General features: G+C 50.3%; 2 protein-coding genes across 2 annotated transcripts; both read left to right on the top strand.

Moving 5' to 3' along the window:
• Positions 1–471: 471 nt before the first annotated feature.
• PIGS (phosphatidylinositol glycan anchor biosynthesis class S) lies at positions 472–15,625 on the top strand (the record flags this gene model as incomplete). Its single annotated transcript, XM_084237846.1, has 12 exons — positions 472–508; positions 758–918; positions 1,004–1,115; positions 7,982–8,071; positions 8,290–8,381; positions 10,300–10,507; positions 10,766–10,908; positions 11,639–11,753; positions 13,158–13,303; positions 13,864–13,964; positions 14,785–14,995; positions 15,350–15,625. The coding sequence occupies 12 exons, from the start codon at positions 472–474 to the stop codon at positions 15,623–15,625; spliced, it is 1,692 nt and encodes a 563-aa protein (XP_084093972.1).
• A 1,665-nt stretch (positions 15,626–17,290) lies between these two features.
• Positions 17,291–22,547, top strand: UNC119 (unc-119 lipid binding chaperone; the record flags this gene model as incomplete). The annotated part of the gene is made up of 5 exons (XM_084236636.1): positions 17,291–17,516; positions 20,867–20,980; positions 21,441–21,543; positions 21,698–21,870; positions 22,435–22,547. The coding sequence occupies 5 exons, from the start codon at positions 17,291–17,293 to the stop codon at positions 22,545–22,547; spliced, it is 729 nt and encodes a 242-aa protein (XP_084092762.1).
• Positions 22,548–23,337: the final 790 nt, after the last annotated feature.

Genomic DNA, 23,337 nt, shown 5'->3' with positions numbered 1-23,337 from the left:
CCAAGTCTGAGGATTGAGGAGAGGCTATTCAGAAGAGGAGCTCTGTGATAGCGATGATAAGCAACGACCTTGATGGCTGACATTTGAGCGCTTTCCGTGCGCCAGATTCTATACATGAATCTTCATTTTAGTGAGGAACACTGAAATTTAGAGCTGCCTATGGTTACCCAGCTAGTATTTAACAACTGCAGAGTTTGCGGTCCTAATCTCTGGGACTAGAAGTGTGGACTAGGAAGCGGGAGATTAATCTAATCTCCTATACGGGTCGAAACCGCGCCACCTCGACCGCCCCTTGGGGCCCTAGTAACCTTTCAAACTCGCCGCTTGTTTTGACGCGGGCTCCGCCCACCCGCGCCGGCCTACTTCCGCCTGCCGGCCCGGAGAGCTGCTCCTCATTGGTCCCGATCGCCGCGGCGGCTTACGATTGGAGGAAGCTTCCCAAGCCCCGCCCCCATACAGCCGGAAGCAAGTATGGCCGCCGCCGCCGCGACCACCTCTACCGACCTAGGTGCGTGGGGATTGGGACGGGGGCCTGCGTTTCGCGAATTGCTGGGGAGGTACGAGAGGGCGGGGACTGTGGTGTGTCAGAGGTCCCGCGGACTGAGAGTCGGGGGTCATTTCTGACGGAATCCCTGCAGATTTGGGCCGGGCTCCTGGCGCGGGGATCCCTACGAATGCGGGCGGACTGTGCGGGTTGCCCAGGCTCCTCCGCGTCGGGGGTGGGGCCGGCACCCGAACCTCCTTTCCCGAGCCTGAGTCGATCCTCTGGTCCCCCCAGAGGTGGTCCGAGGCAAGCGCTCCGCCCTCTTCTTCGCTGCGGTGGCCATCGTGCTGGGGCTGCCGCTCTGGTGGAAGACCACGGAGACCTACCGAGCCCCGCTGCCTTACTCCGAGATCAGCGGGCTGAATGCTCTGCAGGTGAGACCTCGGTGGGGGAAGGTCGTGGGCAGCCCACCGGCAAGGCTGAAGACTCAACTCATGGCCCTGATGCTCCTTCCCGAAGCTCCGGCTCACGGTGCCTGTCACTGTCGTCTTTACCCGGGAATCATTGCCCCTGGACGACCAGGAGAAGCTGCCCTTCACCGTTGTGCATGAGAGAGAGATCCCGCTGAAATGTGAGTTCCTAGGTCATCAGGGCTCCCTTTCTGGTGTCAGCTCTGTCCAGAGATGGATTGGGGAGGAACAGCGTGGATGCCCCATAAGGTAGTTAAAAACTTATTAAAAGACTTCTCCGAATGAACATGTGTTTGGTTAGAAAAAAAAAAGCCACTTTACTAAGTGTTAGGTACTGTTCTTAGGTACTAGGAACGATTTGGGAATGAATTAGAAAATGCTAATGATTTTGTTATAGAGCAACCCCGATATTAAACGGGTTCCTGGCTGTGGGTCCTCACCCGCGCGCTTTAAAGGGACTTATGAATACTCTACTACAGACACACACAAAAGGGTTAATAAAAGGTTTATTTACAAGAGGAAAGGAAATAAGGAAAATGTACAACTCAGGGAGAAAATAGGGAAATAAAGTCTTTAATGCGTCCTACCCGATCCGACGACCTGGAAACCCCAAAGTCACTCTCAGAGCTGACCGGACGCTGCTGCTGGCCAAGAGCCCAAAATGGAGAGAGCCCCCCAAAGCCCACGTGTCTGCCTTTTGTATCCACCTGGCTGCTTAACCCCACCCTCAGGTCCCAGCCACCTTCCCTTTGGTGGTGATGGGATTTGGAGTTCCCAGTGTCTTTGGCTTTGACCTGGGGTGGGGGTGGAGTCCACAAAGCCTGTATGGAATTTGCTTTGGGACCGCCTTTTCCCCCTAACAATTCCCCCCTTTCACTTTTTGCCACCATTTCCATGGTGATGGCGCCAAATCTGTTATAGGACAGGGAGAGGGGCAGCCCAAACCCCGCAAACCTGCCTATTCTACATGGGTTCTGCCATCCGCCGCATCAACACAAAACATAGGAGACTTTAATGGGAAGGAACTTTAATAAAACTAGGAAACAATACAGGTAAGGCAAAGAGTCTAGTTTCTAAATGAAGCACCCAAAGTTACCCGTCCCCTCGTGGGTAAAAGTCCATCCATACGGGATCGGCCCAGAACAAGGCCCCAAAGCCTGCTACAAGTCTAAAACATCTTCCAGTGGGGACCCACAGAAAAGGGTCACAAACAACCAGACAAGCCCGGAAGGAAAAGAGCAAAATCAACATCAAGATAAAAGCTGCCATTGTCACCTCCCCACGGGTCTCACCCACATCTGTGTCACCCAGTCCACGACCAAAAGACAAGCGCAGTTTCTTCACATGTCTCTAGGCTCCATGCGCCTCCTCCAGGTCTCCTGGCTCCATCCTGCTTCCTTCCTTCCTCAGTCTCTTCTCCAGCTTCTCTTCTTCCTGCTCAGCTCCACCCTCCCTTGGGTGGGGCAGGGAACCTCCCCCTTTCCTGGGGACCACCCTGTTGCAATTTCAAGAAATCCATAGGTAGGTAAGAGAGAAAGACACCTAAATCACGGAAGCTGTTATTGTTGCTCTTTGTATGCCTGAAAGTAGGTGAGACACTTTCGGTGTGTTGTCTCATTTAATCTGGTCATTATGAGCTCCATTTTATAAATGAAAAAACAAACTTAGAGTGTGATTTTTCCTAGATCACAGTTACCTAGTAAGAGGTGGGATTGGATTTTAAATCCAGGTTTGACTGATCCCAGTGATCAGACTTTCATCAGCAAACAATACTGCCTCCTGCATAAAGCATGGGGAGGTGAATCTGCATATCAGGGACTCTGTGAACACTTGTTTCCTCCCACCATGTGAAGTGAAAGGTTGGGTGTGAATGGAGTTGTAGACTGAGTGTAGACCGTGAAGTATCTGTGTGCCAAGTATGTTCCAGCTCTTTAACCTTGGTCAAGACATTAAAAACAACCGTACCATTTTATATGATTTAACTTAATGTGTACACAAATATGTCTGGTTTCTCAAACACATCCCAAAAACAAAAATTGCATTGTAACTCCTATGTTAGTTTGCAGCTTTGTTCTCAGTTTGTGGTGTACTACTGCTCATTTTTAGTGATTCAGTATTCCATAAGATAATATGCAGTACAGTGGAGGGGCCTATCGAAAGTATGAAATCTGAACTCAGCTGGAGGAAAGCCTTGTTTCTGCCACTTATTTGTGTGAATTTGGATGAGGTTGGTAAGCTCTCTGAACTTGGTTTTCTTATCTGTTAAATAGGAAGAGTGCTAGGGCTGTACGTTTATTCAACAAATATTTATTGAGCGCCTATGTTAGATACAGCAGTGAACAAAGCAGACCGAAAAAGAGAACAGACAATTAAAAAAAGACAGACAAGTAAAAGTGTATGTTGGAGGGGCCTCCCCGGTGGCGCAGCGGTTGAGCGCTGGGTTGGGAAGCTGCCCGCAGCCTCTGCGGCGCATGTTCGATCCCCGGCTGCTCCCCGGCCACTGGAGGAGGGTCCCACATGGCGCACAGACCTCTCCTGCCGCCCGCTGCTCCCCTCAGCAGTGTACTTCGGTCCTTCTGCCTGCTCTGCTCCCCGCTCTGGCTCTGGTGAATTCTCTCGCCCTCCCGTGCTTCTGACTGTACCCAGTGCATGTATAAACAAAACAAACAAACAAATAAATAAATAAATAAAAACATGCCTCTAAAAAAAAAAAAAAAAAGTATGTAACAATGATGTTTACATTTAAAAAAAAAAAAAAAGTGTATGTTGGATGGTGAAAGGCTCAAACATAGAGTAGGGCAGGGATGTTAAGGAGGTTTTCTTGGGGGTTGGGGTTATCATTGCAGTTTTACATAGGGTGGCCAAAGAAGACAATTGAAGATAGGACATTGGGTAAAGACCTGAAAGAGGGGAGGGAGTCTTTTGTGTAGCTATTTGGGAGAAAAACTTTTTTGGCAGAGGGAAAGGCAAGTATAAGGTTCTGAGGTGGGAACGGGTGTGGTGCCTCTGAAGACCAGCAAGAATACCATTGTGGCTGGAATGAGCTGAAGAAGGGAGAGATTAAGAGGAAATAAAGAGAACCAGAGCTGTACAAGGGGCCAGATCACAGACAGCTTTTATTCTAGATAAAAAGGGAAGCCATGGAAGGGTTTTTTTTAAAAAACTGAACCACCATTAGTACACATAGCCAAGTTAGCAGTAATTCCTTAATGTCATCTAATTCTTTTATTATATATTAGCTGCTCCCTGCTCCAGACCCCCAGTACTTCTTTGCATATACTATTGATTAGTTGGAGAAACCAGGTCATTTGTTTTATAGAACATCTTGCGTTCTGGATCTGGCAGGTCACTTCTTCCTTGTTTCATATAACTTATTTTTCTAGTTACCATATTTTTTAAAAAAAATTTATTTATTTATGCATACAAGAACTGGGGTACAGGCCAGAGGTGTGGTGGGTGAGAGAATTCACCAGAGACAGAGTGGGGAACAGAACAGGCAGATTGACTGAAGTACACTGCTGAGGGGAGCAGCGGGCAAATCAGGAGAGGTCTGCTGCGTCATGTGTGTTGCTCCCTGGCCAGGGATGGAACTTGTGCTGCAGTGTCTGCGGATAGCTTCATAGGTTGTGTCTTAACCCCTTGAGCCACCATGGAGGCCCCCACCATAATTTTTTTTTTTTTAAGATTTATTTATTTATTTATACAAGCACCGGGTACAGTCAGAAGCGCGGGAGGGTGAGAGAATTCACCAGAGCCAGAGCGGGGAGCAGAGCAGGCAGAAGGACCGAAATACACTGCTGAGGGGAGCAGCGGGCGGCAGGAGAGGTCTGCGCGCCATGTGGGACCCTCCTCCGGTGGCTGGGAGCAGCTGGAGATCGAACTGGCGCTGCAGAGGTTGCAGGCAGCTTCGCAACCCAGTGCTCAACCGCTGCGCCACCGGGGAAGCCCATAATTTTTTTTTTTTTAAGAAATTATTTTATTTATTCAAGAACTGGGGTACAGGCCAGAGGTGCGGGGTGAGGGTGTGGTTTGAGAGGATTCAGCTCAGACAGAGTGGGGAACAGAACAGGCAGACTGACTGAAATACATTGCTGAGGGGAGCAGCGGGCGAGACAGGAGAGGTCTACCTCACCATGTGGGTCTCTTCCTGGTCGGCCGGGTACTGAACCCGTGCTGCAGAGACTGGAGACAGCTTCACAGTGCTGTACTGTGCTCAACCCACTGCGCCACTGGGGAGGCCCTCTAGTTTCCATATTTCTTATAAACTGGTATTTAGATCTAGTATGTTTGATTTTTTAGGCAAGAATACTTTAAAATTGGTGTGGTGTACTTCCTATTGTGCTATTTCATGAAGCATGTCATAATGGCCGATTTTCCCATTTTGGATGATGCAAAGATGATTTAGTGAGTTCATGTATTGTCAGCCTGATTTCTGTATTTTAAAGTTCCTCGTTAACCTTTCACCTGATGGCTTTAGCATCCGTTGGTGCTGGAATTCGTTTTATTAGCAGTTGTGATTTTTTTTTTTTAATTGTTGTTGGAGTGCCACTGGTTTGCATCCTTGATGGTTTTTTTTTTTTTTTCTAAAAGATTTATTTATTCATTTATACAAGCACTGGGTACGTCAGAAGTGTGGGAGGGCGAGCGAATTCACCAGAGCCAGAGCGGGGAGCAGAGCAGGCAGAAGGACTGAAGCACAATGCTGAGGGGAGCAGCGGGCGGCAGGAGAGGTCTGCGCGCCATGTGGGACCCTCCTCGGGTGGCTGGGGAGCAGCCGGGGATCGAACCGGCGCTGCAGGGGGCTGCGGGCATCCTTGCAACCCAGCGCTCAACCGCTGCGCCACCAGGGAGGCCCTGCAGTTGTGATTTTTTTTTTTTTTAAAGATTTATTTATACAATAACTGGGGTACAGACCAGAGATGAGGGAAGGTGAAAGGATTCACCAGAGACAGAGTGGGAAGCAGAACAGGCAGATGACCAAAAACACTTCTGAGGGGAGAGTGGGCAAGACAGGAGAGGTCTGCTGCGCCATGTGGGTTTTTCCCCTGCTGGCCGGGAATCGAACCCGCGCTGCAGAGGCTGAGGACAGCTTTGCAGTGCTGCACTCAACCCACTGTGCTACCGGGAAGGCCAGCAGTTGTGGTTTTTTAAATCTATTATTTCTTCTGTGTTATATGACCTGGAATTCTTGAATTTTCCCAATAAAATTTTTTTTTAAGAGTTATTTATTTATTTATAGAAGCACTGGATATAGTCAGAAGCGCGGGAAGGTGAGAGAATTCACCAGAGCCAGAGCAGGGAGCAGAGCAGGCAGAATGATGGGGATTGAACCGGCGTTGCAGAGGCTGCAGGCAGCTCAACTGCTGCGCCACCGGGGGAGGCCCTTTCCCGATAAAATTTTAGGTTCAGTTTGTCATATTCTAGGGGAGCAAACTATTTCTTTGGGAATGCCTTACGTGTATAGGTTAACTTGGGGAGAATGAACATCCATAGACTAGTTTTTCCATCTAGGAGTTTGCATGCTTTTCCCATATTCTTCCGATCTTTTATGTCCTGAAGTAAAGTCCTTGTTTTTTATTTTTTTATAGTCTTGTACATTTATTCCTATCATTGCGATTTTGAAAAATGATTGCTTTTCTATCAGATATTGCTGGTATTTATTAGAAAGCTGTTGCTGTTTTATTCTCACATCTAGTCATTTTACTGAACTGTTACTATTCTTTTTTTTATTTTTTGATATTTAAAGAGCAGGTTTATTAGAAAAGGGATAGGATAGTAAAAGACACTTGCCTAGACACAGGTGGGCAGGAAGAGCTGCCCCGAAAGAGACAGGTTTGCTGATAGAGGCCTGCATGGTTGCAGGCGGGTGGCCTTGAGGAGAGCGGTCTCTGCTGAGGGAGGTCAGTAAAGAGAAGCCCTGGCATGGTGTAGGTCATGGGCAGGCAGGAAGGCTGCTGCCCTGCAGAGGGAGAGAGTTGGTGAAAAGGCACAGTTGGTGCATAGGCACAGGTGGGCAGTGGAAGTGCTGCTGAACTGTTACTATTCTAATAGTTTTTCAGTTGGTCCTCTTAGGTTTTTTTTTTTTTTTAAATAATTATACTACTTCCAAAGAGGCCATTTATTTATTTATTTATAAAAAATTTATGCAGGGCCTCCCTGGTAGCGCAAGGGGTTAAGTCACAGCACTATTAAGCTATCACCAGCCACTGCAGCACAGCATAAGTTTGATTGCCGGCTGCCCAGGGATCTAACTTACATGGTGCAGCAGACCTCTCCTGTCTCACCCGCTGCTCCCCTCAGCAGTGTATTGCAGTAGATCCGCCTGTTCTGCTCTCCACTCTGTCTTTGGTGAATCCTCTCACCCTCCCACCCCCGCACCTCTGGCCAGTACCCCAGTTCCCTGGCCAGGGATCAAACTCATGCCACAGTGGCTGGTGATAGCTTCATAGTGCTGAGACTTAACCCCTGTGCCACCAGGGAGGCCCCCCCAGAAGTGGCCATTTAATCTTTTTCAAATAAATTATGTTTTATTTAATTTTCAAATAAAATTATGTTTATTTTTCTTATTATATTGATCAGGAATGTGAGAAAGAACAATGCTAACTGAATAGAGGGTAGGGATCTTTGTCTTCTTACTCACTTTGATGGAACTATATTTACTGTGTATGTTTTGTTCTTACCAAGATTGTTCATTGGATTTAATTTTGGGGTCAGCTATTAAAATGATCATACAACTTTTTTCCTTTCATCTATTACTGTCATGAATATTATGGTAGACTTCTCCATGGGAGGTCCTTCAGGCTGAAGGTAGTGATTGCATAGTCAAAGGCAAGAGCTAGGCAGGTGGAAGAGACGGGATGTTGTGTGTTTAACATCATCCTTGCAGAAATCATTAGAATCGGTTGTGGCCTCCTGGTCTTTCTCTTCTCTTGCTCTCCTCAGTCACTGGATATTGTTAGTGTGAGGGCTGGGAATGTTGGCTGAGATCTGACTCTTGCTTTTCCCATTATGCTTCTTCCCTTCTCAGACAAAATGAAAATCAAATGCCGTTTCCAGAAGGCCTATCGGAGAGCTTTGGACCATGAGGAGAAAGCCCTGTCATTGGGCAGTGTGCAAGGTACCAGAAGGGGTGATCATATCATTTGAACATGAAGCCGCTTTTCCCCTTCTGTTCTCTAAGTGCATAGTTTCCATAGCTTAACTCCAAAGTCTCTGGATAAGCTGGGAAAGAAATATCTTGTATTTCAGCCTGGGCCACTGTCAGGTATATGGAGGGGACCCTCGAGGAGAAGACTGATATTTCACTCCTGGTATACCACCTGCTCTTGTCCCTAGAGGCAGAATCCACGTTAGCTGAGCCACAGGAACAAGCAGCGGGCTCCCTGACTGTGTACGTGATCTCTGAGCACTCTTCACTTCTCCCCCAGGTAGGCTGAGCAGAAGACGGGCTCTGACCTTGCGTTGTCCAGCTGTTCCTCTCCTAGGTCACTTTCTTGCAGCCTTGCAGTCCATTTCTTCCATTTGCTGTAGAAAATTCTCCAGCAAATAGGAATTTACTCACTGACTCGAACTTTCTAATTCCAAGACTTGTACACAGTTAAAGCTCCAGTGACCATTTAAAGTGGAATAAAATCAGGATTAAAAGAAAGAAGCTGGTTTGAATGGGTTGTGATGGTAGTCAGGTGATTTCTTGACCTTTTTACTTTATGATAAAAAGGCTCAGTACCAAGTACCATTTTCTTTTAAAATTTATAATGAAAGATTTAATTATTTTTTTTATGATTTATTTATTTATACAAGAACTGGGGTACAAGCCAGATGTGTGGGAGGGTGAGAGGATTCACCAGAGACAGAGTGGGGAGCAGAACAGGCAGACTGATGAAATACACTGCTGAGGGGAGCCACGGGCGAGACAGGAGAGGTCTGCCGCGCCATGGGGGCCCTCGCTGGCCGGCCGGGATCGAACTGGCGCTGCAGAGTCTGTGGACAGCTTCACAGTGCTACGCTCAACCGCCAGGGGAGGCCCGAGAGATTTAATTTTTTTTTTTAAGATTTATTTATTTATTTATACGAGCACTGGGTAGAGTCAGAAGCGCGGGAGGGTGAGAGAATTCACCAGAGCCAGAGCGGGGAGCAGAGCAGGCAGAAGGACCGAAGTACACTGCTGAGGGGAGCAGCGGGCGGCAGGCGAGGTCTGCTTGCCATGTGGGACCCTCCTCCGGTGGCCGGGGAGCAGCCGGGGATCGAACCGGCGCTGCAGAGGCTGTGGGCAGCTTCGCAACCCAGTGCTCAACCGCTGCGCCACCAGGGAGGCCCTCGAGAGATTTAATTATTATGAAAAGATGAAAGAACATTTTAATGAACATTCATGTATTCACCCTGGGTTGCAAACTACAAAAATAGCAACAGAGTTGGAATACTGTGCATCTTCATGAATACATGTCATTCCCTGTCAGCCAAAGTGACCACATTTTGAATGATGATATTTTTTTACTTTTCTTTGGAGTTGTATAGAGATACATATGTTGTATCTCCATAAACAATATACTTAATTTTACATATTTTGAACTTTATATAAATGGTACAGTATAGCACATGTTCTGCAGCTTTTGTTTTATTTATCATTTATGTTTGAGCAACTCATTACGATCATACATTGAATCAAATGTGCTCATTTTAAATTCTGTTGAATGTTTGGTTGTACAAACATACCACATTTTACCCAGTCTGTTGCTGACAGGCATTTGGATTGTCTCCAGTTTTTACTACTGGAACTAATACTGCTGTGAACATTCTTGTGTTTGCTTCTTAGCCATGTGCCATTTACTTATGTCAGACTTTCCAGTTGTTGTTTACTCTGCTTTTCTTGCTCAGCATGCCATCTTTTCAACTAGTGAAGATTTAGATATTCTCTGGATATCTCTGCCTACTGGGAAAGAGAAGGGACTTCTTTTTTTTTTAAGATTTATTTATTTATGCATACAAGAACTGGGGTGTAGGCCAGAGGTGCGGGGTGGAGGGGGTGAGAGGATTCACCAAAGACAGAGTGGGGAACACAATAGGCAGACTGACTGAAATACACTGCTGAGGGGAGCAGCAGGCAAGACAGGAGAGGTCTGCTGCGCCATGTGGGTAGCTCCCTGCCTGGGGATCGAACTCGTGCTGCAGTGGCTGAAACTCTCAATACAAGCTCAGAAATGCAATTGGGAGTTAACTATGAATCTAAAGAGACATGCAGACCTGTTGGTCAGTGGCCAAAGGCCTGAGTCTCAGACAGGAGCCCGAGTGCTTTTCTGTTTTCTTCCCTGAGCCATGGGCACTCTGTCCCTTGCTTGCCCCTCACAGGATATGTTGAGCTACATTGGGCCCAAGAGGACTGCGGTGGTGCGGGGGATTGTGCATCGGGAAGCCTTTAACATCATTGGCCGCCGCATAATCCAAGTAGCCCAGGCCATGTCTTTGACTGAGGATGTGCTTGCTGCAGCCCTGGCGGACCACCTTCCAGAAGACAAGTGGAGTGCTGATAAGAGGCGGCCTCTCAAGTCCAGCCTGGGTAGGGTGTGTGGGCTCTGCCGTGGGAAGGGAGAGGGAAATGAATTAAGGGGCAGAGGGGAACCTGCATGTAAACTCTTTACCCCTTTCTTCTCTGGTCACAAGTGTTTTTTTAAAACACTCAATGTTCCTCCTAATTTTATCCTCTCTTTGCTTCCATGATGGCAAGAAGAAATAAGTTCAACTCAGCCATGGGAACAGGCCTCCCCTCTTCTTTAGTCCAAAGAAGCCTCTGACTTCCCAGACTTCTGTCTTACAGGCTATGAGATCACCTTCAGTTTGCTCAACCCAGACCCGAAGTCCCACGACGTCCACTGGGACATCGAGGGGGCTGTCCAGCGTTACGTGCAGCCCTTCCTGGATGCGCTCAGTGTTGCGGGCAACATCTCTGTGGACTCTCAGGTGAGACAGGGATGAGCTGAGGAATCCTCTGGCTGCACCCTCTTCAGAGCCTGCCTGTATTTAGTGTTCACAAGCATAGTCTGTTCTTCCAGCTCTCAGAGTTGCTGATTTGCGAGGCACTTCCTGTGTGTGTCTATGGTTCTTGCATCTAGTTTCCCTCTTTGGTGTCTACTTCAGGGAGTTTCATCAGTGCTTGTTAAACTAATTTCCTGATAACTTCCTCTAGAAATGCTTGCTCGTTGTGCTGTCCTTAAAGGAATTTATTTTAGAAAACAAAAAACCCTGAAATAGACTAATGTAGTAACAATGAAGATGTGAAGAATGCAGCTTTCTGTATCACACAGTGTCCTTTTAGGGAAAACGTGGGAGAAATTTTTGTCAGGTTTTGGGAGTGGGAGTAATTACTTCTGAATAATTGGCTAGATTTGATCTTTTGGTTGCTGAATTCTGCTGTTCTTTGTTTAGACTGTGTAAAAGCTTGGTAAACTATGTGGCTTTCAAAGCATGTATTTAGTATATTCAACTTTACCCTTGACATCTGTATTTGTTCCCCTCTACCTATTTTGTCTCGGCCCTGATTTTGTATCTTATATTTTTCCCTGTCCTAATTGCACCTAAATTAGGTCCTTAAAATGCACCTCAAATCTTTTTGAGGTCCTTAAAATGCACCTCAAATCTTTTCTGGGACAATGTGGGATATAAACCAATAAAATAATCTCCCTCTTTGCAGATCCTTTACTATGCAGTGTTGGGGGTAAACCCTCGCTTTGACCCTACTTCCTCCAGCTACTTCTTGGCTGCACACAGTCTTCCCCATGTCATCAACCCAGTGGAGTCCCGGCTGGGTGAGCTCCTGAGGAGGCCAGGGGAAGGACCTGCAGCTTCATCCTGGCCTAGGAGGCGGGTTGTATGTAGTGATGGTTCTTAGGCTGGGTTGGCCTGAGGGTGTTGAAGGAGTGTAGGGCATGTAGGCTTCCTTTTCATGATATTCTGTTGACATTTGCATCTCCATGTCATCATGTTCCCGATGCTTTAAAAATGTTTAAACATGTTTCCCAGCACTTTTTAGAAATGGATAGGCTGTGTCTCCCTCCCTAAAAGCTACCCAGGAAAGATGTGGTCACATATGTGGGGAAAACAACGACAAAAGTACATGAAGATAGGATTTAAAAATTGACAATTCTGCTGAGGAACCTTGATGCTAGGATTCTAGGTTTTCACTTGCGGGGTGGAAACTAGGAAGAGTAGATGTGACCGAGAGCTGTCATGCAGGCAAACCAAAGTGAATATATTACTGATTGTGGAATTTCAGGCTAGTGAGGACTCAAGAGGCCTTTGTAAATTCCTTTTCATTCATTCATTCAGCAGACATTGGCCAGGGGACTGTTTTTGGGGCAGTGCTGAGTTCAGACATATAGGAGGGCATTTCTGGCAAGGGAACTATGAATCTCAATATAGAAGAGTAAGAGCGCGTGGACATTCAAGAGGCTCAGAGAAGCTTATTTTTTTAATTTGTATTTTTAAAGATTATTTATTTATGCATACAAGAGCTGGGGTACAGGCCAGAGATTTAGGGCATAAGAGGACTCGCCAGAGACAGAGTGGGGAACAGAACAGGCAGACTGACTGAAATACACTGCTGAGGGTGAGACAGGAGAGGTCTGCTGCACCACATGGGTTGCTCCCAGGTCGGCCGGGGATTGAACTCGTGCTGCAGTGGCTGTGGTTTGCTTCATAGTGCGGTGCTTAATCCCTTGTGCCATCAGGGAGACCCAGGCTCAGAGAAGTTTAGTGTGACTGAGTTGTGAGGGAGTAACCAAAGATGAGGTGGGCAAGGCAGGCAGGTGCCAGATCACAAAGGAGTCTGAACTTTAACTTGGTATGAATGACCAGCCATTGAAAGATATGAAGCAGGGAACTGGCATGAGGTCAGATGTACACCTGTGTATAAAACTAGTTATAGTAGTATGAGTACAGTGTGGTGGTGGCAGAGAAAAGCTATCTTAGTCAAGAGGGACTGAGGGGAGGGGAGATTTCAGGGGCATTTGGGGGATAAGGACTGTACTTCATCTTTGGAAGAATATTTAGAGGTTCTTTACCATAGAAACCTAGGGCTGGAGGACATCCTAGTGATTATCAGCTGGGGAACCTGAGACCCAGAGTTAGTGACCAGCAAGTTAGAGGCTGTTCTGGAAGATCTGGATCCAACATGTTTTGGTGTTCTGACTCCCCTTCTCTTCGTACCACAGGATCCAGTGCTGCCTCCCTTTACCCTGTGCTCAACTTTCTGCTCTATGTACCTGAGCTTGCCCACACCCCACTGTATATTCAGGACAAGGATGGAGCTCCAGTGGCCACCAACGCCTTCCACAGTCCCCGCTGGGGTGGCATTATGGTAATGGTCACACTCTGCAGATCCCAGAGGTTTTGGGGAGAGACAGATGCTCCCTGAGATTGTCCTCTGGTGTCTACTATGGGCCAGCTTATGGGAGGGACTGGCACCGAGGAGGTGAGGGTTTTGTAGCTCGTACCTCATAGACCCACAGCATCTGATTTCTGCCAGTGTCTTCTATAATTTGACCCTTTTGCATGTAGCAATTTGCACATGCTGAGAGCTCAGTCTGTGTGCGTCATAGGTATTAACCCTTTTTGTGGGAGTTTTGCAAGGTTGGGGACTTCATCTCCTCTGTTAGACATCTCCTCTGTTAAGGAGTTTCTCATGGGTCAGAACTCTAAAATAGAATAAAAATATCTCTTTCATAGGGCTTTGAGGGGATAATAGAGAAAATTTATTTAAAGCTAATAGCAGGGATCAAAAATATTAGCTGTACCATCAGGTTTATAATTTCTGAAGAGCACAGACTACATCTTCCTTTTTGCTCATGGCCTCTGGGTGTCTAGGGGAGAGCTGTGCACAGTCCTGGTGTGATGTGACAATCTCCTATCCCCTCGCAGGTGTACAATGTGGACCCCAAAGCCTACAATGCCTCAGAGCTGCCAGTGAGAGTCGAGGTGGACATGGTGCGGGTGATGGAAGTGTTCTTGGCTCAGTTGCGGTGAGGTCCTGGGTCTGACCACAATCTCCTGAGCTGACTGAAATGAAATCTTACCAACCTTGACTGTGTCCAGGGCCCCAGGGCCAGAGATGCAGGGAGTGAGAGGATTCACCAGAGACAGAGTGGGGAACAGAACAGACAGATTGACCGAAGTACGCTGCTGAGGGGAGCAGTGGGCGAATCAGGAGAGGTCTGCTGTGCCATGTGGGTTGCTCCCTGGCTGGCCAGGGATCGAACTTGTGCTGCAGAGGCTGTGGATTGCTTCATAGTGCGGTGTTTAACCCCTTGCACCACCAGGGAGGCCCTAACTATTAATTCTTAAGCTGACTGATCTGTTGATAGCGACTGCCTGCAGACCAATGTTGAGGATTCTAACGCTGTCTGGGGTCATCAGGAAAGAGGATACTGATTGATTGGCGGTGTCTTGCCGTGGGTGCAGGATTAGCGAGGCACAGCATGCATGCCCTGTCAGAGGGAGTACTGGATCATCCCTTAACTCTCAGTGGCCCCATTTGTCCAGAGAGTAGGCAGGGTAAGAGGATTAAACTAAATTGTGTTATTAGAAATAGTTAGCCATGGAAACCTTTTCAAACAAGATCTTAGAAGTCCAGTATAGAAATATGTAAAAGTGAAAATGTTGGGCTTGGGTTTTAGGGTTGCTTAGTGTTACTGCTCATCCCCCAGTACCCCAAAACACTTACTGCAGCCCCCATGTTTCTGGATTAGACTGATAATCACTTTTAATTACTCCAGGAATCTTAGCCATCTTCTCCCACTTTCTGGTCTCAGCTTCCTTGACCTTACTTCACTGTTCCTACAGGCTGCTCTTTGGGATTGCTCAGCCCCAGGTGCCTCCAAAATGCCTGTTATCAGGGCCTCAGAGTGAAGGGCTAATGACCTGGGAGCTGGACCGTTTGCTCTGGGCTCGGTCAGTGGAGAACTTGGCCACAGCCACCACCACTCTCACTTCCCTGGCCCAGCTTCTGGGCAAGATCAGCAACATTGTCATCAAGGATGATGTGGCATCTGAGGTAAGCGGGCAGGGGATGGATGTGGTCTAGGATTGGAGTGGCCAGAAAGGCGTAGGGTTCGGTGCCTCCAGAGCCAGTTGAGAAGCAAGGTATGTGTGGGGTTCCTTTTTTCAGTTCCAGGCATCCTCTAGAAGGCAATGCCAGGTCCCCAGTAGGTGGGGGTGTGAGGTTTTAAGCAAACGCTGAGAAAATATACCATAGTCCCTTTCATACTGGCCTCCATGTATCCTGGTGAATTCCAGGCAGACTCTCTGGTCGATGGAAGACACAGTGAGCCCCAGTACCCCCACTCCCATACCTGCCCTCCCACCCCCAATGCCTCGGACTTAGTGATAATCCCTTCCCCCTTCCTAGGTGTACAGGGCTGTAGCTGCAGTCCAGAAGGCAGCAGAGGAGCTGGCTGCTGGGCACCTGGCCTCTGCCTTCGTCGCCAGCCAGGAAGCGGTGACATCTTCAGAACGTGCCTTTTTTGACCCCTCGCTCCTCCACCTCCTCTATTTCCCTGATGACCAAAAGTTTGCCATCTACATCCCTCTCTTCCTGCCTATGGCTGTGCCCATCCTCCTGTCTTTGGTAAAGATCTTCTTGGAGACCCGCAAGTCCTGGAAGAAGCCTGAGAAGATAGACTGAGGAGCACAGTGTCTCATAGGAAACCTTCCTTCCCAGCCAGGTGGGAAGTGTTAGACTGAGAGGCACATAAGTGGAGCCTGTCATGAATGACTGGTCTCTCTCCAGCTGCCCTGGCTTCTCCAGCAACCAAACCCCCACACTTGAAAATTAGTATTGTCCCTTCCCATTTCTCTAGCTCAAATCCCATTCCCAACACACCATCTCAAAAGTCACATCCTCTGGGTCTGTTTATACAGCTTGAATGTGAAGATACTTGCCTATCTCACTTGGGGGACAGGGGCAGCTTGTGCTTCAGCCTTGTTCCTCACAGTCCTCTTGCACTGAGAGAGAGCATTGGGGGAAAACTTGAGCTGGTTCCATTCCATGCTACTCCCTAAGCCCTAGGGAGAGCCCTGTAGCACTCCTGTCATGGAAGGGCCAGGTGCAGATCACCTCTGGGTCTTCTCCCTTATTCCCCTCCCTCCTGACTGGTGATGCTGTTGGGTATAGCCTCACAAGAATCTAGAAAGTGGCAGCTTTGGACCTGTTGCTGTGTGTTGCAGGGGCTCCCATCATCCTTACACAGAGGCAGTGTGATGACTTGGCATCAGTCATGCCTGAACTCAGCACCCTTGCTTCTGCATTTACCATCTGGGGAGCTTTGAATAAGCTATTGAACTTCTCTGGGCCTCAGTTTTTCATTTGTTAAATGGCACTACTATTATCTCACCTTATGATGTGGTTTGAGAATTAAATGTGACAAACTTGTGAAAGTGTTTGGCATATTCTGGGCTCTCAATAAAGTGATTGAATATAAGGTGGACTGATGCAAAGTATGAGCATTTCCTTCATTCATGTGTAGTAATGGTTTTCTAGAATCTATCCCCCTGGACTCACATCACAGGTCCACCTTGCTTCCGTGTGACCACGTGCCCTTTCTGCCTCCCTGACTGGGAGGTAGACACCCAAGCTTTTGTCCCTCGGCATGTCTTGGGTTGCCCAACAAGGCTGTTAGCCTCTATTTTTTCTTAGGGTATCTGGGAGAGGATCTTTTGTACCAGTGTAAGCCCTCAGATACTAACTTAATTCAAAAAAAGAAAATACACTGAGCATGGGCTGCAGCAGACACTGGGCTAGCTGCCAGGGTATGATAGAAGACGGGCTCTCTGCTTACCCCAAACTGATCTTTTGGGTGAGGTGTCAGTGTACAAATTAATTTCAGATAATGTAGTAGGAAAGCAAATCAGGTAGAGACTCTGGTTTAGCACTTTAGATTGGGTTGAAGGAGGGTCTTGGAACAGATGTCGCTTGAGCTGTCACCAGGACAAGAGGCCATCTGGGGGAGCAGCATCTCCGGCAAAGGCCCTGAGGTGTGAACTCACTGGACGGGTGCAGAGAAGAGGAGAGTGGCTGGAGCACAGCTGGTTAGGAGGAAAAGTAGCTAGGCCCTCCCTAGAGTGCGCGTCGACCAAGTGCTGGAGCCCACCGCGAGCCCCCGCCCGGCCGGCGAGCCGCAGCCTGCGCGGGTGGGCGGGCCGCCGGCCGGGCCCACCCGGGAGGCGGGGCCTGGGCGGAGCGGTACCTGGGCCCGGGCCGGGGGCGGGGCTGCGGGCGCTCCCCCTTCCCCAGGCTCCAGCCGGCGCAGCAGCCGCGGCGGCAGCAGGCGAGCCGCGGCCCGGCGAGGCCATGAAGGTGAAGAAGGGCGGCGGCGGGGCTGGGCCGGGGGCGGAGTCCGCTCCGGGGACCTCGGGGCCCAGCGTGGAGTCCAAGTTGGAGCCGCAGCCGCGGGCGGATTCCGAATCCGGGTCCGAGTCGGAACCCGAAGCAGGCCTGGGGCCCAAGCTGGGGCCGCTGCGGAGGAAGCAGCCGATCGGGCCGGAGGACGTGCTGGGGCTGCAGCGGATCACCGGCGGTGAGCGCCCGCGGGCGGGGAGCGCGGGAGGGGCCCCCGGCGCCGCGCCCCGGGCCCCCGCCCCCTTCCCGCCCTGCCCCCCGCTTCCCCTCCCCCACCCGCTCCCCCCGCGCCGGCGTCCCTAACCTTTCTTCCTGCAGACCCCGAGCACTCCCTTCCCTGGACCTGCCTACTCGCCCCTCCCCTCCTTTCAGAGAATCTGTGGCCTCCCCACTGTCCTTTTTGAGGGGTCCCTCCCCTTGCCCATGGTGGTGGGGCGGCAGCTGCCACTGTGACCCCTTTACCATGGAGTTTTTCTGGCTTTTTCTGTAGTAATGAGGAGGGAGACTGAGTGCTCTCTCTTCAGCCCCACCCTGGAGGCCAGGTGGGGGCTGAGTTACTGAGGTGATGTTAAGACCCTCAGGTCTTCCTGACCTTAATGCCCTCACCTGGGGCTCCCTGGAAGTCTGGAGCCAGCCTCCCTCCTCTCCTGGAAGGACTTGAGCTGAAAACGTCAGTGCATTGACCTGGGCCCTCTCGGGGGAGTGGATTAATGTCCCCCTTAGGCTAGACTAGGCTGGACAACCAGGGCCTTTCCTTTTGAGGGGAGGTGGGAGGCCTGGTCTCCACTATGGAAATTCAGAGCGGGACTGCCTGGGCTGGAGTCCCACTTTTGATACATAATTGGCTGTGTGACCTTGGGCAAGTAACTTTACCTCTCTGAGTTTGTACATCAGTAAAATGGGGATAATGGCACCGAACTTTTAGGGATATTGTGAAAGTAAATGCTCTGATTTTGCCTAGCCTGGCATGCTGTGCGTGCTCTGTAAATAGGACTCTTTTTATCAGTAGTACTGAGGGCCCCACATAAGCAAGACTGCTATGGCTCCTGCCTGGAGGCAGACAACTGGGCATTCAGGGCAGGGGGGTGGGGTGGGTCCCCCCAGGCAGGGAACAAGGACTGGGAAGCCTCATGGCAGAGGCGGTGGCTCAAAGAACAGGCCTCATTCATCAGCAAGCCTGCCCTGGCTCCCTCTGTGAGAGCAACTCTAGGGGCTCCTTTGCATGGGTGGGGACAGGTGCCTGAGTGGACCTCAGTTCTGGAACTGTAGGAACAGCAGAACTCAGGGCTTCCAGACAGCTGTAGAGGAGTCCACGGTAGCAGGTCTAGGCCTGTGCATCTGGGTCCCTAGGGGACTAGCTTCTCCCTCTTAGTAGAGCCAGGCAGCAGCCATTGTTGGCTGGGTCCCCAGAGCACTGAGCTCCCTTGCCTGTAGAGGGAGGGGGCCTGGATTGGTAATGTTGTTGCACCTGGGCTGTAATTGGCAACAGTAGCATTTAAGGATTCAGGGTAGCTCAGGAACAGAACTTCCTTATAAGGTTTCTAGAGGTCAGGCTGACCTGTCCAGGCCCTAAGTCAGTTTAGGGGTTATTTTGTAATGATGGAGGTTTCCAGCACATGCACCATAAGTCTCCTAATTTGGAGGGAATTCTCAGCCCTTAGGCATCTGTGGGGATGAGTGGAGGAAGGGGCTTCATGGGAGCCCTTTTCTCAGTAGCAGTTGAAAACAGGACTCCAGGGCCCTCCACCCTGACAGTCCGTGGCCCTGGCCTTCTGACCCTAATCACACAGATCTGAAGTTTGTTCTTCCTGGATTACCTGGTCTTGAATCCAGCTCAGGAAGCTATTTGTGGCGGAGGGGAGGAAAGCAGTCTGTCCTGAGCCCGTGGCCACACTGCCTCTTATCTGGCCTAACCCTGGTGCCAAGCCTCATCTCTCATTGGCAGAACCTGAATGGAGTGGCTGTGGTGTCCTGAGCCATGGCATCCCCATTCCTCAGTCTCCTAAGGACCTGAGGAGTGGGGAAGAGGGGGTGAAGATTGGGGGAATGGAGAGATAGGTTGAATTTGCTAAAAGAGACCAAAGTCACAAGAAGTTAGGTAACTAGGATCCTGTTCCCAGCTCTGCCTCCTCTCTCTGTGCCTTGCACTTTCTTTTCATACTTTGGACTAGTGTTTGTTTTTTTTGTGAAAATAAGGTATATACAGAGTGAGGTAGAGGCTCTGCCGCTTCTCATTTTCCCACCTTGGGCTGTGATGGGCAGACCAGGGCTCAGACCCCTCCCCAAGCTCAATGTAGTCCCATCTGGGCCTCAGGGTACCAAGTGGTTACCAGGAGGGCTTCCTGGAGGGGGCTGTCCAACGATTGGGGAAGAGAGTGGCTTTACATTCACTTCCTCTTCCTGCCTCAGAGGAATAGGAGGTGGCTCAGGGGCCAGAGGGTGATTTCCGGGCCTCAGTGGGGAGGATGTATTGTGGTGCAGGCAGATAGCACCGGACCCCCCCACTATGCCTCTCTGCTTCTTCCTATTTGTGACCAGAGCCTCCCAGAACACACTTTGCCCTTGCTCCTGCAAGAGCATGGAGAGTTGGGTCAGGCCCTGATATTCCTGAGCTTCCTCAGGCAGGGACTACCACCATTCCTGGTTCCTCTTCTGGACCAGAGGACTCCTCTTACCCCCATGCACCGCCCCTGCTGCACCTACCACACCCTCTGCTTCCCCTTGCCTGTGCTTTCTTTTTTGAGGGTGGTTCATAGTCAAGGATCTAGATGGGTGACCTCTGAGGGGCTTCACTTTGTTTGCTAAAACTTCCTCCCATTTGGAGATCAATGAGATGAAAGTAAAGGTGATCCCCTTCCCCCCAGTATTCTAGGCTCTGGCCTTGAGTCAGCAGAGCTTTGATTAAGCTGCTTAATGGAGCTAGGCTCCTACAAGCCGCTTATGGGGAGAGCAGGTGTTTATGGGGAGAGCAGGCGTTGGGGGTGAAGAGGAACAGGGAAGGGGTTGTTTGTTTGCCCCAGCACTATTGAGGTCAGGGCAAGTCCTTGCCTGGCCACCTAGATAATAGCACCAGGGGCAGCTTTGGGCTGGCAGTATCCTTTAGAGAAAAATTGTCTCTCCTGAGGCAGAGCTCTATCACCCCCTTTAGAGGAGGTTTCCCCCAAACAGGACTGTGTCTTCCCTCTCATGCTGGGGGCACTCCGTCAGATTAGAGACCCATTTGTCTAAAACCTCACCTTGAGTCTGTTGACTCAACTTCAGGGTGGATGGGAAAGTGTGGGGGAGGTGGCCTCATCCTCTACTCTGCTCCTCAGTTTATCCCCAGTTATATCTCAGTGGCAGAGCTCTCTGTCTCTTACACTGTGTGGGCTCCCCAAGGACAGGGGCTCAGTTCACCCTTTCTAGAAGGCAGAGTGGCCTTAGGGATCAGAGAAAATAGCACCTAGTCTGGGGTGCCAGAAAAGCTGCGCTGGCAACAGGAGCTTCTGGACCTGCCCCCTTTCTTGCTCATCTGCCTCTCTCCCCTAGATTACCTGTGCTCCCCCGAGGAGAATATCTACAAGATCGACTTCGTCAGGTTCAAGATTCGGGACATGGATTCAGGCACTGTCCTTTTTGAAATCAAGAAGCCCCCAGCCTCAGGTGAGCCGGCCGGTGGGCCAGCAATAGAGAGGTAGGTGAGGGCTGTGAAGCAGGCTGCACCGGGACTTCTCACGCCACAGAGGAGTCAGAATAGAGCTGGGAGTTGGACCCCAGCATTCCCAAGGGCATGCCTGGGGCTGGACCCCTTTTCCTACCATTTATCTCTGGGATTGTACTTCTTGGGAAGACAGTCCTGCCCTTTGTCCCTGCCAGCCTGCCCTCTGCAGGCCTCTCTGGGAACTGCAGCCCCAGAGGCCCCAGGACTCAGTTGAAATTGGTGACCCGCTGACATAGAACCCCCAGGTGGGACCATTCTGCCAATGATATGAATCCTCAGTGTGCATCAAAATCACCTGGGGGAGCTTAAAAAATGCAAACAGATGGGGACCCTGGGGTGCAGCCCTGGGTGGGCAAGGGCCCCAGCCTGAAGCCCACTGAGCCCAGCTGGGGTGCATTGCAGAGCGGTTGCCCATCAACCGGCGGGACCTGGACCCCAATGCTGGGCGCTTTGTCCGCTACCAGTTCACGCCTGCCTTCCTCCGCCTGAGGCAGGTGGGAGCCACGTGAGTCACTGGGCTTGGGCGAGGGCTGAGGGGGTGTGGGTGGGAGGAAAGCCCTTCCCAAGTTCTTACTGAGCCTCTCTTAGGGGTGGTCTGTCTTGAGCTTGGCTGGCTGATTTCAAGGCCCAGCTCAGCCCTGCCCATTTCTTTCCATCAGGGTGGAGTTTACAGTGGGAGACAAGCCTGTCAACAACTTCCGCATGATTGAGAGGCACTACTTCCGCAACCAGCTGCTCAAAAGCTTTGACTTCCACTTTGGCTTCTGCATCCCCAGCAGCAAGAATACCTGCGAACATATTTACGACTTCCCCCCTCTCTCTGAGGAGCTGAGTGCGTGGGCCTCATGGGAAGGGGGAATGAAGGGAGGACTTGTAGAGACCAAGTTGGGGGAGGGGGTGTGTGTGGTTTTTTTTTTTTTTTTAAAGATTTATTTATGCATACAAGAGCTGGGGTACAGACCAGAGATGCAGGGGATGAGAGGATCTACCAGAGACAGAGTGGGGAACAGAACAGGCAGACTGACTAAAGTACACTGCTGAGGGGAGCAGCGGGAGAGACAGAAGGGTCTGCCTCGCCATGTGGGTTGCTCCCTGGCTGGCCTGGGATCGAACTCGTGCTGCAGAGGCTGTGGATTGCTTCATAGTGCGTTGCTTAGCCCCTTGCGCCACCAGGGAGGCCCCTGCATGTGGTTCTTGACCCCCTCTTTTTCCCACCCTGGGCCACTTGTATGTCTGGCTACCAATCCCGTATCACCTATCGGGAAACTGAGGTGCACAGAGACTGGGGGAACTCAGAGGTTATTCAGCTTGTCCCCTTCCCCTAGTCTTGAAGCCCCTGCAGTGGACTGGCTCAGGCTCTTGACCTTTGCCCCAATTGGCTGGGCCTCTCTTACAGTCAATGAGATGATCCGTCACCCGTATGAAACGCAGTCTGACAGCTTCTACTTTGTGGACGACCGGCTGGTGATGCACAACAAAGCAGACTATTCCTACAGTGGGACTCCGTGACTCCCCGCAACCGGCCCTTGGCCCAGGAGGGTCCTGGGCCCTCAGCCATGACCTCCTTAATACTCACCTCTCGGTCTTCTTGAGGAGAGCTCCAGGAACCTCTGGCTCTGAGGCAATGTTGGGAGGGAGGGTGGCCGATGGCCCTTTCCCACATCCACAAAACCTAGGGAGCCTGGCACATGGGGTTGGTGGGAGGAAGGCTGATTGCCTCCCTGTCCAGGAAGGCCTCCTGCGAGAGGAGTAGCCACCTCTTCCGGATAGCTGGCCGGCCTCTTGGGTCCAAGTTTCAGAATAGTGTTCCTCTAACTGGGCTTTGCCTAAGTCAGGGTGGGGGTCCATTCTCTGTGCCCTGCCCACCCTTGACAGGCCGTTTATAGTATATTTGCAGATGAAGACCCATGACTGCCAAGCTTCCCAAAGGAGTCTATGTCCTGGCCTTGCCCAGTCTCCCCCATCAGGGGCTTAGACACTGCCCGAGTGAGGGAGGGGCTAGTGCACCTGTATATAGTTTTCAATAAACTTCTTTTCTGTTCTCTGGCAGTGGGCCAGCATGTGTGTGTGTGTGTTAGGGGCAGGAGGGTGGGACAGGTGATAATGTGATCCTTAAGTCCTCCTGTCCCCTAGTCCTCTGCACATGACACCTTACTCGGCATCTCGCGTCAGCATTTAGAACATGTTGCAGCTGGAAAGGGTTTTTCCTTTGATAAAGGAAACCCAGGCCCTGAGAGGGCAAGCTTTGGCCTGAAATTGCAGCTAACCTTGGCGGAACAGAGGCTGCAACAAGGGCCCT

Source organism: Talpa europaea (assembly GCF_964194135.1).
Source record: "Talpa europaea genome assembly, chromosome: 7".
Classification (NCBI taxonomy): Eukaryota; Metazoa; Chordata; class Mammalia; order Eulipotyphla; family Talpidae; genus Talpa; species Talpa europaea.
This window is presented reverse-complemented; position numbering and strand designations above follow the sequence as displayed.